Source organism: Triturus cristatus, chromosome 9 (assembly GCF_964204655.1).
Source record: "Triturus cristatus chromosome 9, aTriCri1.1, whole genome shotgun sequence".
NCBI classification, from domain to species: domain Eukaryota; kingdom Metazoa; phylum Chordata; class Amphibia; order Caudata; family Salamandridae; genus Triturus; species Triturus cristatus.
Window position 1 is genome coordinate 699231134 of NC_140592.1, and position 14718 is coordinate 699245851.

The following is a 14718-nucleotide window of genomic DNA, read 5'->3' on the forward strand; positions in this document are numbered from 1 at the left end:
GGTAGAGTGTTGTGTTGGTATGAATCTATGTTGGATGCATTCTGGTGTTGTACACAAGTGTCCAGAAAAAGCTCTTAGCTTGTTTTGGGACACCGCACAAAAGTGTGATCTGAAAGGAGATGTGAAAGACAGGCAAATACATTATAATTGTAATTAGCTGGATGGTAAAATATACTCTGCAGATTCCAGGTTCTGTTTCAATATTTCTGTTATGCCAGATGTGGCAAACAAATTGTGACCAAATTTGAGGTGGTAGAGGGTAGTTGGATTTTTCCCCCAAGAAGTTCCTCCAGGGACCCAAGGCAAGAGTTCTTGGTTGATCTCTGCAGTGTCCAACATATTGCCCCAACTAATAACCGTGCCACCAATTCCTTTCTAGGCATAATTAAGGGTGTGTAAGATTACTAGTTTGACTGTTCTTGATGGACTTCAAAATGATGACAAAATCAGGTTGACAGTGATATCTCTGCAATGGTAACAATGCCTAGGAACCAGGAAATCTAGCCAGACACTGAGCGACCGGCCTTGAAGTAGTAGGGGAACCTTTGATTATTTTCTTGGCACCAAGGCACTGAGTTCTTGAATGAACTAGGTGGTATAGACTCACTCTTCCAGGGCAGACATCAGCTGCAGAGCCCTGCACACTTGAACAGCTCTCTCAATCTGAATCTGAATTAGGAGTTATATAGAATAGGAAAATTACACTTATTTGGTCACTATTGTTCAGATTAAAGGTTTCTTGCTACAGATGAGTACATAGTTAATTAATGGGGCAGGATGGGAGAGTGGGACTGGTCCGGACAGAGGAGAGCTGGATGAAAGTTAACTTCTGTAAACATAAATAAAAGCTGTTTTATTCAAGAAGTTCAGCTCCTGGTTTCTTCCACCTTTGTACTTAATTGTTACGTTTTTTGTTTTGCAATTTTAACTCTGATCCTGATTAATTCAAGGTTGGTTATGTCAAAACCGTTGAGGTCTTTTTGATTTGTTAAGCCCATTCACTTATTAGCATCATGTGGAGCCTTATAAATAGACCAGTGTCACTATCTTCTTTGATTCCTTCAATTTGCACAGAACATGTTTTGCTTTTACCTGCTTTCGTCCACTGATCCCTCTTCTGCTGCCCCACCAGGTACTGTGGTGCCTTCCTAGGCCTGGACAACTGCACCCCACAGTTGGCCCTGAGGCGGGTTGGGCCCTTTTGCCTTCTATGGACTCTCAGCAGCTACCTTCTCTTCCTGGCTCTGCAAAAGATAGGCCCGGGTGACACCGCTGTGCTGTTCTGCTGCAACAAGGCCTTCGTCTTCCTCCTGTCCTGGATCGTGCTCAAGGACCGATTTATGGGTGTACGGGTAAGAACCACTGTCTACAACCAACAAAAATCTGAAAGGGTCATGGCCGCTGTTGGTGGAATAGGGTGGTAACACCTTTTCAGCATGTCATTATTGCCATTATTTCTTTATTTAAAGGGAGTAACTTGTGGTGACATGGTCACCGCCGGCCATTTCGTGCACAAACGGCTGAACGGATTTATTCTAAATGTGGCAAAAAACCAGATCTTGATTAAAAAAGAGTGCTTTTTGTGCAAATGACATCATTTATGAGAACACTGTAAATGGTATTGAGCCGAGTTATAGTTAATGTAGTGTGTCTTGGCAGTTGACAACATTGTGTACGGAGGCACACGAGTCATACTAAGTTTTGGGATTGGCAAAAATTATAACTTAAAGTAACTTTAGACTTTCTAAGGTTTGTGCAGTTTACGTGAGTTTTGAATAAATTCAAACATTTAATGAAGTTTTTCTAACTATACCTTAGCCTTAATCTTCTGTTTTGTCATTGAATTTCAATGTTTAAAAAAAAAATGTGTTTCAATTCGTAGAATGGAGTGTTGTCCAAACTTACAGGGACTTTATAGTTAGGCTAACATGTCACTGTACAAAACCAGAGAAATTCAGCAGTTATAGTTAGCTGAGCTAACTATAACTCATGCCCCTGCAATGCACTGCTTATGAACACACATATTACATCACTCATGACATGATCAGTGACCCCTAGGGGTGATTAGTTTGTGCTTTACAAATACCAGATACATACATATAGTGTGTGTATGGCTGTTTCGGCGAGTGAATGCATGTGTCAGTCGTATAAAGTTGAGTAACTGGGTATGTTAAAGGCAGTGTAGGTGAGTGATGGGGCATGTGGGTGACTGTATGGGTGAGTAAGTGAATGTAAGAGTGGCTGTATGGCTCAGTGTGTGCTTGTGTTAGTGACTAAATGTGAGTGAGTATGTGTTAGTATCTGTATCAGTGAGTGAGTGGCTGTATGGGTGTATGATTGAATATGTCAATAGTTGTATTAGTGAGTGAATGGATGTGTGTGTTGATCTATGAATCAGTGAGTAGCTGTGTAAGTAGTAGTATGGATGTGTGAAGGGGTTTGAGAATGGTAGTGAGGAAGTTGGAGTGGTTGTATGAAAGGGTATGAAATTCAGAGATTCTATGGATGATGTCATGAGTGATGTTATCAGTGATGTCATTTGAGTTGCAATCAATGATGTTACTGACCATGTCATGAGTGATGTAATATGTGATGTCATAAGCAGTGTATTGCGGGGGCGCGAGTTATAGTTAACTCAGCTAACTATAACTGTTGAATTTCTCTGGTTTTGTACGAGTAAAATTTCAGCCTAACTTTAACATCGCTGTAACCTTTGTTTTTTCAGTGAATTTCTAAGTTGTTTTTAATTCTATTTCCTAACTGTAATGTCCCTGTAACCTTTAGTTTTTTCAGTGAATTTCCATGGTTTTTCAAAATCTATTTCATAACTATAACGTCCCTGTAACCTTTTTTTTTCCTAACTGTAATGTCCCTGTAACCTTTAGTTTTTTTCAGTGAATTTCTATGGTTTTTCAAAATCTATTTCATAACTATACGATCCTTGTATTTGTTTTCTATAATTAGATATTGAACATTACATATGCATGGTGCACCACTGATGTCATCCGTGATGTCATTTGAGATGTCATCAGTGATGTCACTGACCATGTCATGAGTGGTGTAATAAGTGAGGTCATAAGCAGAATGTATTAATTGTGCAGGCGGTTCAAGTTGGTTAATCAGAAGCTACATGGTAGACAGGATCTTCACAGTCCTCTGCCACCAAGCTCCAACCACCACAGTTCTTTGAACATCAACATTCTACACATAACGTAACATCTTAGTAACATCAGGTTCCTGGCATAGAACGGCCAGGAACAAACAAAGGCATTCCACTACTAGAGTCCTAGAATACTACACAGTATTATTGAAATTTGCGACGATGTCACGATCGCGATAATGTTGCGTAATTGCAAAACAAAAGCAGACATTCAACGACCACCACCACATTCAGAAATGTTAACTTAAAAAACTCATTCAAAGTATTACCATACGCACATTACTAACTACATCACTCCTTAAAAAACATGCTTGTACACATATTTTCCTAGTACATTGTTTGAACCCTGCTTTCCGTCTTCGCGATCACGCCAATAGTCGCAATGCCTTCTGTAACCGTGTCGATCGCACCTTTTTTAAGAGGTGTATAACACATATATGCACACATTTTACAGTATTGTAGACACTAGGGTTTTATTACTGCACTGTTTAATGTCATTATTTTATAGGCAGTTTGTATAAAGACAATCTTTTAAACTGATTTTCAGTTTTCGCGATTACTCTTAGAGTTGCAATGACATCGATAAACGTGACAATCACGCCTTTTTTTATAAAGTGTAAAACATATATATGCATACTTTTTACAGTATTTTAAATACTAGGGTTTTTTTAGTGCGCTGTTTAAAATAATATTTTTCTAGGGAGTTTGTATAAAAACCATCTTCAAAACCGATTTTCCATTTTTGCGATGATGCCGGGTGCCATGATGATATCGGTAGCCACGATCACCACAAATACATTGCGAAATGGCAAAACAAAAGCACACATTCAATAACCACCACTACATACAAAACTTAGAACTGCAAAATAGATTATAACTAGGGCTCCCGGTTTTATGGTATTTATTTTTTTGCCATTTCCGTCTGTATTTATCCATATTTATTTTTTGGGCATTTTTTCTGTATTTATCCACATTTATTTTGGCCACAAGCTAAAGACGACGCTACAGCTAGTATTTTTCCACATTTATTTCAGTCCCCAAAAACACATGTGCAACTGCTTGTACACGGACACTAGAGCAGAGGGGACCACAAACTAAATGGCAACGAACTCAACACTCACCGATCACAATGCAAAAGGGACACCACAAGCCACCAGGCCGCAGACAGACATCGGGTTAAGTGTGCGTCCAGCTACAAGAGTTGGATCTAGGACTAGTTGTTGCAGACCCAGAACATTGAAATTACCAGCAAGAGCCAGCGTCCAACTGCTAGTGAAATGTGTAACTGTGTAAATTATGCCCATAATTTACAATGCTGTTACCTGTTCGTTGTAACTGTTTTATGACCATATATCTTAAGGTGACATTTAAAATGGCCATGGCCTTACAATCCTACTCTGTAACATGATTGGAGGCCCGTGGGCAGAGCTGCATTATTCACAGTAAACAAAGAACAAGAAAATGAGCTCATAAAACCGAATGCACAACATGTATAGCTGATAACCCCTAAAGGTCACATGAATTAGCTTCCTAATGGGACAGAGCTCATTTACCCATTTATAAAGCGGAGGCCGAGGGCGTAATTTACAGCGGGTAGTGAACAAACTCAGAGCGCTGAGGGACACAAAAAACACTAATTAAAATGCCCGGACATAGGCATGGACATTAAACACGCGTTTCATTGTATACATTACAATTATTATTAATGATTTCATTCCTTTCACCTAGCGCTACCTGTTCACTACCATATTGTCTTACTGGCTGAATTAAAACGTCTCCTGCTGTTCGCAGAATGCAAAAAATGTGCTCGACCCGGTTGACGCTTCTAATTATCATTGTATATCATTGATCAATACAGGCATGGGTAGCAAAATAATGCACTAGTGATTATATTGAAATAGTTTTGCCTCCTTTGTGCTGTAAAAAAAAAAATATCGATATTATAAATTATGCTGTACATTCATATGACGCTCGTTACAATGCCCTCACAAGAATAACAAATGCTGTTCGCCCTGTCTCGATTCAGATTGTTGCACTGCTGGTTATCTATGGAGCAGGCACTCATCCCGCTGAACTACCTTACAGAATATATCCTAACAGGTGTTGTACTAGACTTCAAAAACATTTGGAAGTGAGTTCAGTTGAAAATCTGGTGGTGCTAGTTGAAGTGGAAGTCTAATACGGAGGTATGCTTATGCTCTATCCCAGAGGAGCCGTTTGCTACTGAGAAGGAATGATACTCATTACAGCGCTGCATCCTGCCAAGAAGCGCTGTGCTAGCTTTCAAATCTAAGCAGCGCGGACACATACTACCTGACACAGAGGTGCAATTAGAGCCAAATTTCGGGGTGGGGGCTACTGGGGTGGGGGTTTGATTCTCCCAGCAATATGCAGAGCGGAGATGCACGGACGCTTAGAAGGGGTGAGAAAACACAACAAAGCCGCGTTAGCAAATAATTGGTCTTTTAAAGACTGTGAAGTACTCGGGTGTGGCTATGTGTGTGCCGGTGGAAGCAGTCTCAGCCGGGCTGACACACACGACGGGGGAGGAAGTCTGAAGCTCTTTGAGCCCAATGGCGTTGCGCGCCATTAATCTGTCCCCGGAGGCCACAGAAATACACTTACGGAACAGATGTTGAATTCAAAAGAAGGGCTGGGGCAGCAACAAAAGGAACAGGGGAGCGGCAACTCTGGGCTGAAGCACGGCAGCCTTGCAAAATGTACTAGTATTTTGCCGTTTTTACATATAAATACAGACAAAGGAAAAATTGTTTTCCGTCTGTATTTATATGTAAAAATCCGTTTAAACGGAAAACCGGGAGCCCTAATCATAACTAACTCACTAAACCCTTTACTATCTAAAAGACTCTATATTCGCATGTATAGCTCCCTTAATATATACAGTGTATAAATCGTTCAGCGGAATCTGTGACTGCATGCAACACTGTATTAGTAAGTCTCTTATTCACTGTATAAGTATTTGAGCAGATCTGCGAGATGGCGCATCAGTCTATCAATGGTTCTGTAACAAACTGTGTGACTGTATCAGTGCATCTATGACTGGGTGCAACAGTGTCTCAATGGGTTTGTGATTGGTTGCATGTGTCCCTCAGTCAATCTGTGAGTAGGTGCATGAGTGTCTTTTTGCATTTGTAAGTAAGTACATGACTGTCTGACTGGATCTATGAGTGGATACATGAGTATCTAAATGGGTGTGTAAATGGGTGAGTGGGTGCAAGAGTGCATGAGTGGGTCGGTGAGTGAGTGCATAAGTCTCAGTGGGTCAATAACTGGGAGCATGAGTGTCTGAATGGTTCTGTGAGTGGGTGTGTGAGTCTCTGAGTGTATGAGTGAATGGGTGCATGCATGAGTGTGTGAGTGCCTCTGTGACTGGAAGGGCGAGTGTCTGGGTGGGTCTGTGAGTGGATGCATGAGTCTTTGAGTGGGTGAGTGGGTGTGTGCATATCTGAGTCTGTGAGTGGGTGTGTGAGTCTCCAAGTGTATGAGTGAGTGATTGAGTGCATGTGTTTCTAAGAGGGTCTGTGACTGAGTGTGTGAGTGACTGTATGGGTGTGTGAGTGGGTGTGTGAGTGTCTGAGTGGATCTGTGACTGGGTGTATGAGTGTCTCATTGGAGGTCTGTCAGGGGGTATATGAGTATCTCAGTGGGTCTGTGAGTGGGTCTGTAAGTGGGTGCATTAGTCTCTGAGTAGGTCTGTAAATGGGTGCACAACTCTCCGAGTGAGTCTGTAATTGGGTGCATGAGTATCTGAGTGGGTCTGTGAGTGGGTGCATGAATGCCCAGGTGGGTCTGTGAGTGGGCGTAAGAGTCTCTAAGTGGGTATGAGACTGTGCGCATATGTCTATGAGTGGGTCTCTAAGTAGGTGTGTGTCTCTAAGTGGGTCTGTACATGGATGTGTCACTCTCCGAGTGAGTCTCTAAGTCGGTGCATGAGTACCTGAATGGGTATGAGAGTGGGTGCATGAGTATCTGACTGGGTATATGACTGGATGTATGTGTGGGAGTGGGTATATGAATGGGTGTATAAGTGTCTGAGTGAGTTTGTCAGTGCAAAGAAACAATTTGCCACAGGGAATAACTTTAATGATGACTGGCTTAAATTACTCAACTTAAAAAAGAAAACCAGAAGGACTGAGTCTCATGCGGAGTTCATGTTGGAGTACCTCAGAGCTGGGGTGATTCCAAATGGACTTCGCATAAGGAATATACCGGGTCTATTCGTAGAGGTGAGGAAGTTTCTAGAGAAATGGTCTCTTATAGCCAATAGATGCTCAAGAGACCTAATGATACTCATTATAGAAACGGCAAGAGAGGTAGTGGAAGATTTACTAAAAGAAATAGCTGAGATGGAAGAAAACTTAAAGAAAAATAACTCACTGGAAGAAGCCAAACACAAATTAGAAGAAATTTTTTTTTTTTTTTTTTTTTTTTTTTCCAAAACCTTTATTGTTCCATCGAAGAGTACACCGCTATTCAGCCAACAACCCGGAGGCAGGCAGCTAGTATACAAGGCGGAACTCCGCCCAAGCATTTGAGGTCGTACTTTCAAACAGCAATATAGCATTTTACAATGGAACAAACAAAACAAAACTAATAGAGAGCCCGAGTCGAAGGGAAGCAAACAGTAAATGATCGAAATGACATAATCATCTTCACGCTGCGCCCACAGCCCGCCCAGACAAAGCAAACGACAGACAAACCCCCTCAGAGAGCGAACCCCATATCCCAGATCACTTATGCCAGGCGGATCACCACTTATAGCACACCACAGTCGAACTCCAACCTCGCCACGTCATTTAAGCCACGATCAGCCCGCTTGGTCATCTTCCAACGCTGTCGTACTAGCCAACCAATCCACCAGTGGCTGCCAGATATCTACAGGCCGCGAGCGCTGCGGCAGCTGGTCCCAGTATGAGGTCAGCTGCTCCCTACAGTACACCGCCGATCTTATCCAGGCCTTCACGTTTGGCGGCATCGCCTTCTTCCAGTGTAGTGCCACCTGACGCTTAGCAAGTAATAATAAAATGGCTACAAGCCTACGTGAGGCCTTAGGCACATTTCTAACGAATCCCAGGAGGGCCACAAGTGGGTCCGGCTCCAGTTCCATCCCCACGATCTGCCCCACGGTATGGAAGACTGCAATCCAGAAGTCGCGTATGGGGCCGCACACCCATACAAGGTGATAGAAAGCGGCATCCTTCTCACCGCATCTCCAACAGTGCGCATCAGCCCGCAGACCCATCCTACACAATTGAATGGGCGTACGGTAAGTCCGGTGCAGATAGTTGAAATGTACCAACCGCAGCCTATAATTAGGGGATAGGTTTTCAAGTTGGGAACAACAGTACTCCCACTGCTTCTCGGTAATGGATATACCCGCTTCATGTTCCCACGCGGATCTAGAGTCAGTGTGCACAACCGGAGCCGTGTTTTGAGTAGCTCTATAGATCCGTGTGATCAGTTTGCGCGCGGAGGAGTTCGAAAGTACGTCCTCCAAGGCCGCAATCGTCGGCGGAGCCTCTGGAAACATGGGGTACCTGCCCTTGCAGGCAGACCGCAGTTGATAGTAGAGAAGAAGCTCCGAGGCCGTCGGTTCCAGCGCTGCCGCCATGTCCCGCACTGTAAGGAAGGTATCGTCCGGGTACAAGTCTCCCGCCACCTTCAGGCCGCAGGCCTGCGCCCGCCGCACCACCGCCGCGTCCGTCAATGGCCCCAATAGTGGATTATCCGCGAGGGGCATACTCGGCGCATATAAGTCATCAACGCCTGCACGTTTGGCAATGCTTGACCAGGCCCAGCGTACCATTTCAACAGTGTCAATGTCGTCTCCGGAGCGTCTGTATCTCTGATATACCGCTGCACGAAGGGGGCAGGGGGCCGCAACATCCATCTCGATAGCCACGTGCGGCTGGTAAGGAATCGGGTGCTGCCAGTAGTGCAGGTATTGGGCCTGAGCACAGTACGCATATAGCTCCATGTCCGGGGCCGCAAGTCCCCCCTGACGGAAGGGAAGTGTGAGGAGGTTCCAGGCCACTCTGGGCTGCTTACCCGCCCAGACCAGTTCAATCAAGGCGGAGCGGAGCCGGCGAAAGAACGACTTAGTGAGTGGCACGGGGATGTTTACGAATAAGTAAAGAAACTTGGGAACGACCACCATTTTAGCAATTGCTATGCGGCCCATCAGAGATAGCGGCAGCGCCTTCCAGCGCTTCACTTTGCACTCCAGCCATTCCACGGCCACACCAAAATTTGCCAGCCATATGTCCTGTACCGATCGGCTAAACCGTATGCCCAGGTATTTAATCTCATCAGTGACCCAGTCAATCGGGAATTCCGTGTGGCACTGACTCGTACCGTCCGTCAGCGGGAACATCGCCGACTTCGACCAGTTGATATCGATACCCGTGAGGCCGCTATACCTTGTCACCTCACGCATCAGTGGGTCGAAGTTTTCCGATGGATTTATCATGTATACGGTTATGTCGTCGGCGTACATAGAGACCAGCAGGCCACGCGACGTGAAGCCGATACTGCGATGGGTGTGGTGTTGGCGCAAACGAGCCGCCAGCGGCTCCGTCGCAATAGCGAACAGCAATGGCGACAAGGGGCAGCCCTGCCGAGTCCCTCTGGTTATGGGGATCGGGGCAGACGTCTGACCATTAACCCGCACCCTAGCCGTCGGGTGATTATAGAGTATTCCAATACGCCTGGCAAAGGAGGGGCTGAAACCCATGCGAGTGAATAACGCCCGCAGGAATTTCCACTCTAGTGAGTCGAACGCCTTAGTGGCGTCAAGCAATGCGGCCGCGGCTTGTACCTTGGGGTCCAAATAATGCAGGAGCCCAAACAGCACTCTAAGATTGTGGGAAGTGGACCGCCCCATCACAAAGCCCGACTGATCGGACAACGCTATCTGAGGCAGCATAAATTTCAGGCGGTCAGCGAGTAATTTCGCATAGATTTTGGCGTCAAGATTAATTAGCGAGAGTGGGCGATATGAGTCCAGGGTAACAGGATTCTTGCCAGGTTTAAGCAACGTAATGATGAGGGCCTCTCGCATCGAGGTAGGGAGGATGCCAACCTCCATCGCTTCCTCAAAAACATTGTGCAATCGCGGGACCAGTAGGTCTACGTATTCCTTGTAGAAGGCTGCCGTCAGCCCGTCGGGGCCTGGTGCCTTGTTGAGCGGCATTGCGGCTATAACCGCTCGAATGTCCTCCTGCGTGAAGGGTAGGTCCATATATTGTCGGGCATTGTTACTGAACCACGCAAGAGCTATGGTGTCCAGGTAATCACTAATGATGGTGTCGTCAGGGGACACCTTAGAGGTGTACAGGTCCTTATAATAGTCTGTCATCACCGTCAGTATAGCCGGAGGATCTCGAATCACTGCACCCCCCGACTCCTGTAGCTCAAGAATGTGCTCCGACCCACGTGGCGGGCGCAGCATATTTGCTAGTGTTCGGCCAGCTCGATCACCCTCTCTGTAACGTCTGGCCTGAGAATCTTTGGACAAGAACCTGACCTCCCTCTCAGCCTCCTCTTGATACTCGGTCAGTTTCGTCCTGAAGTCTGCACTCGCACCACCAGAAGGGGCCGCCACCATCGCAGCTTCAAGCTGAGCCAGTTCAGATTCCAACCTGCCGAGAGTAGCTCTAATGGAGCGCAGAACCCCAGTTTTTAGCGCCGTGCAGTGACCCCTTGTCACAGCTTTACAGGCCTCCCAGAGCACGCCAGGTGAATCCACTGAGCCCTCGTTGAGCTCGAAGTATTCCTCCAGTTTTTCCCGCAAAGAGTGCTGGAAGACCTGGTCACGCAGAGCCCGGGATGGGAACCTCCAACTAAACGGCTGAATGTACTGCGGCGGGGTGGATAGCGTTAAGCAGACCGGGGCATGATCAGAGAGAGACCGCGGCAAGTGAGTCACCTCTAACACCGATGAGTGCAGATCTCTGGACAGCAGCCAGAAGTCCAATCTGGACCAGGCCGCACGATGAGCAGTGATACACGTACCGGCGCGGGCCTCAGGGTGCAGTGTCCTCCAGGAGTCCACCAGCCCTGCCTCTAGCATAATATGGCCAAGCGCCTCCGACGCCCTAGGGTGATGTTCCCGAGTGGTGCCCTGCCTATCTGTAGTATCTGACAGTACCACATTATAGTCTCCTCCCCACAGTATCGCAGCAGGTCCACAGTTCCACACCCTATGCCACAATCCCTCGTAGAACTCTGGATTATCGTCATTCGGGCCATACACATTCACCAGAATCACTCTCGCGCCGCACAGCGAACCTACCATCAGAACATACCTGCCCCCCGCGTCCCTGATTTCCTCATGCGTCCTCCAGTGAAGCCCTTTTCTGATAAGTATCGCCACTCCTCTAGAGTAGTTAGAATAGTGAGCGTGAACTACCTCACCCCATCGGTTGTGTCTGAGCAGCTGCGCAGCATTGTCCGTCAGGTGCGTCTCCTGCAGAAGGCAAATGTCCGCACCCTTCCTAATCAGAAAGGCCTGTATCAGTCTCACTTTCCGTCTATCATTCATGCCCCGTACATTCCAGGTAATACACTTTATGCTATTCACAGCACCAGGCGTGTTAACAGAGTTCGGGCAAGCATCCAACATACACCTACCCCCCATTCACCCGGCCAAGTCTCGCCAAGTCTCGAAGCAAGCATTTCCAATCCAGCGGGTCTCAATATATGAGGGCGGCAATGCCACAGCAATCTGTACGCCCGCCGACAAGGCAGGGAACCTCCACTCGGCACCAAGCGTGGAAATAAAACTCGAGCAGGCCACGGACCTGTTCCTCGTTGCAGCGATTCCTGCAGCCCGTCCCTGACAGACAGCACACATCCCACCCGGCCAACTGGGCAGCCTGCACGGTAAATGCCAGAATACCTCTTGCTGGGTGACTGTCGACATGACAGCGCGCAGTGCACAACGTGCGATTCAATAGCAGTTTTCGCCTCCTCCGACCCGGCTCTGAAACTTAAATAAAACACAACAAAAACCCCCAACCCCAGCCAAACCCCTAACCCTCCCGCTCCAACCCCCCAATCAGGTTGTGCAATGACCTCCCTGGACCCCCCCCCAACTACAACAACTGTAACTACAGTCTCTAGATGTGAACAATGAATGGGAATCATCCCTTGAGGTACGCAGGTTGGCCACCCACAAGCCCTGTACTTGTGACAGGGCGATCGAGCGCGAGACTAGTGTACCAGCTCAAGGACCCTCCCCCCCCAATCCCGCAGCCCTGCTCAGCTCCCTCATAGCATCTGAAATTGGAACTCCAGGGAATTAAACATTCTCTCTATGGCCCAGCACAGCGCAGACAGGCAACACCCAGCGATTTAGCAAGAAGTATACAGTAGTAGTCATTCAACATCACTTAGCCTGTCCCGCTGGTCCGGGTCAGCTGCAGGTGTCTGAGCCTTTTGGTCCTTTAACAGTTGTTTGGCATATTTCATAGCCGCCTTCGCGTCAACAAAGAAGGACGGCTTACCGGGACCTTGGACCCGGAGTTTAGCAGGGTAGATGAGGGAGTATTTGGTGCCCGCCTGTTGAAAAAGTTTCTTCGCCGGCAAAAATTCCCTTCGAGCGGCTTGAACCTGCATCGTATAGTCCGGATATAGTGCAATGTGGTTGCCCCTGTACTGCACGTCTGATATGTTTCTTGCCATTCGTAAGATCACGTCCCGGTCCCTATAATTCAAGATTCGTGCAATAATAGGCCGGGGCGGTGCACCGGGTTTAGGCCTGGGCCCCAGTGATCTGTGAGCCCTCTCGACCAGGAACATCGGAGACAATCCCGACCCAAACAGATCCTTACACATTTGTTCAACAAAGAGCTCCATGTTGGTTATGTCCGTCGTTTCCGCCACACCCGTGATGCGGACGTTGTTGCGCCGCGAGCGCGCCTCCAAATCCTCATTTTTCTGCTGAATGAGTGTCAGAATCTTCTCCATGCCCCGCAGTTGGCCGGCAAGGCCGGTCTGATTTTCCTCCGTGTCGGCCACACGTGTTTCGAGCGATTCCACTCTCCCCTCTTGTTTGTCCATGCGGGACGTGATACCGTCCATGCGGGCAGCCAGCGCATCCATTTTGCCATCAATGCCATGTAAACTCGTTTTCAGTTCCTGAAACATGGCTTTGATGTCCACATCCTGAGCACCACTCCGGTCCGCCCGAGAAGATTCGGCCTCACGGAGGTCTGGGTCTGGGTCCGGCGGCTTCTGCTTGGACTTGTCGAAAGTGATTTTCGGCTGCCGCGTGTCCGGTTTGCCCATGGCCGCTCACCAGCCGCCACCCGGCGCCGTTCGTATGCCTGGGCGGCCGCGCCGCGGCCTCCTCGTACTGCACCAGTCGCCGCCAGTCGCCAACCACCAGCGTCTCACCGAGGGCAGCAGGGCGGTTAGGCCTAGTGGGTAGGTTGAAGGGCCGGGCCCCCAGTGGCGGGGCACACACCGCAAGCGGAGCAAGCGGGGGGAGTCACAGCGCAGGCCGCCGGAGCAGGACAACCCTAGTGCAGCCGTGCACCGTCCACACCCCCGGTCAACGCTCCAACCTCACCACAGTATGGCAGCCGACCACGTCTCTCCGATCGTCGCCCTGGATCCTTCGACCATGGGACTTCGGCTTCAGGCAAAATGGCCGCCACTGCGATCATCCGATCGGGCCCGTCGCTGTTCACCGGCATGCAGTCCAGGGGCAGACGTTCGGCGTTCCTCCACACCAACCGCCGCTGCCTCAGCTTCACTCCATCAGCCGCAGGGGGTGAGACCTTCGCCGGGGCGCGCGTTTCCTTGGGCGAGCGAACAGCCACTGCCTCACCCCTCGAACAGGTTTCGGGCACTCCACACGCGAGGCCCCGGCTCTAGCGAATGGTGTAGGCCGCCACGTCTCCGCGCCGCCCGCGGGCCGCTCTCTGCCCACGAGTCGCCGACGGGTTCAGAAAAGCCAGAGCACAGGGTGGACACCCTGGACTACCGTCTCGGGCGGGGAAGTCCGAGCTCGCACCCCAGTTCAGCTAATAATTGAAGGATTTCTGTGCTCGATCGGCGGAGCTGCGGTTTCAGGCAGCCATTCCGCTCGGCAGCCAAGCCACGCCCCCCACAAATTAGAAGAAATTAATGGCGAGATGAATTCTTTCTGTGAATATCTAATAAAGAAAAAGACGGAGAAACTTAAGAAGGACATCAGATATTTCAGTGAGCAAAGAGTTTATCCATATCTGGCACCTGAATACTATAGAAATCAAATAGATCAACCTTTCTCTAATGATCGACAATATTGGTCCAACAAAAAAGTAACTAGATTCTCAGATACCTCTGGATCAGATACGGATAGTGGACCCAATTCTTTTGACAATTATGGACAAAGAAGGGCCAACTATCAAGGCCCTAGAAGGAATGCCCATTTTTTAGGCAACAGACGAGGCCAAACGAGAACTCGGTATCGAAATTCCGAAAGGGGATCCTACCAACAATCAGAGAACACCCACCAATTCCTTCAGACAAGAAGGAACCAATATTGG

At 48.0% G+C, this 14718-nt stretch overlaps 1 protein-coding gene across 1 annotated transcript in view; it reads left to right on the forward strand.

Annotated features, from left to right (window-relative positions):
* LOC146798533 (solute carrier family 35 member F3-like) overlaps positions 1–14718 on the forward strand; it is a 131022-nt gene that overhangs the window by 76011 nt on the left and 40293 nt on the right. Inside the window, exon 4 of the mRNA XM_085627983.1 lies at positions 1133–1352. Coding sequence (XP_085484109.1) covers positions 1133–1352 — 220 coding nt within the window. The remainder of the gene's footprint in view (positions 1–1132; positions 1353–14718) is intronic.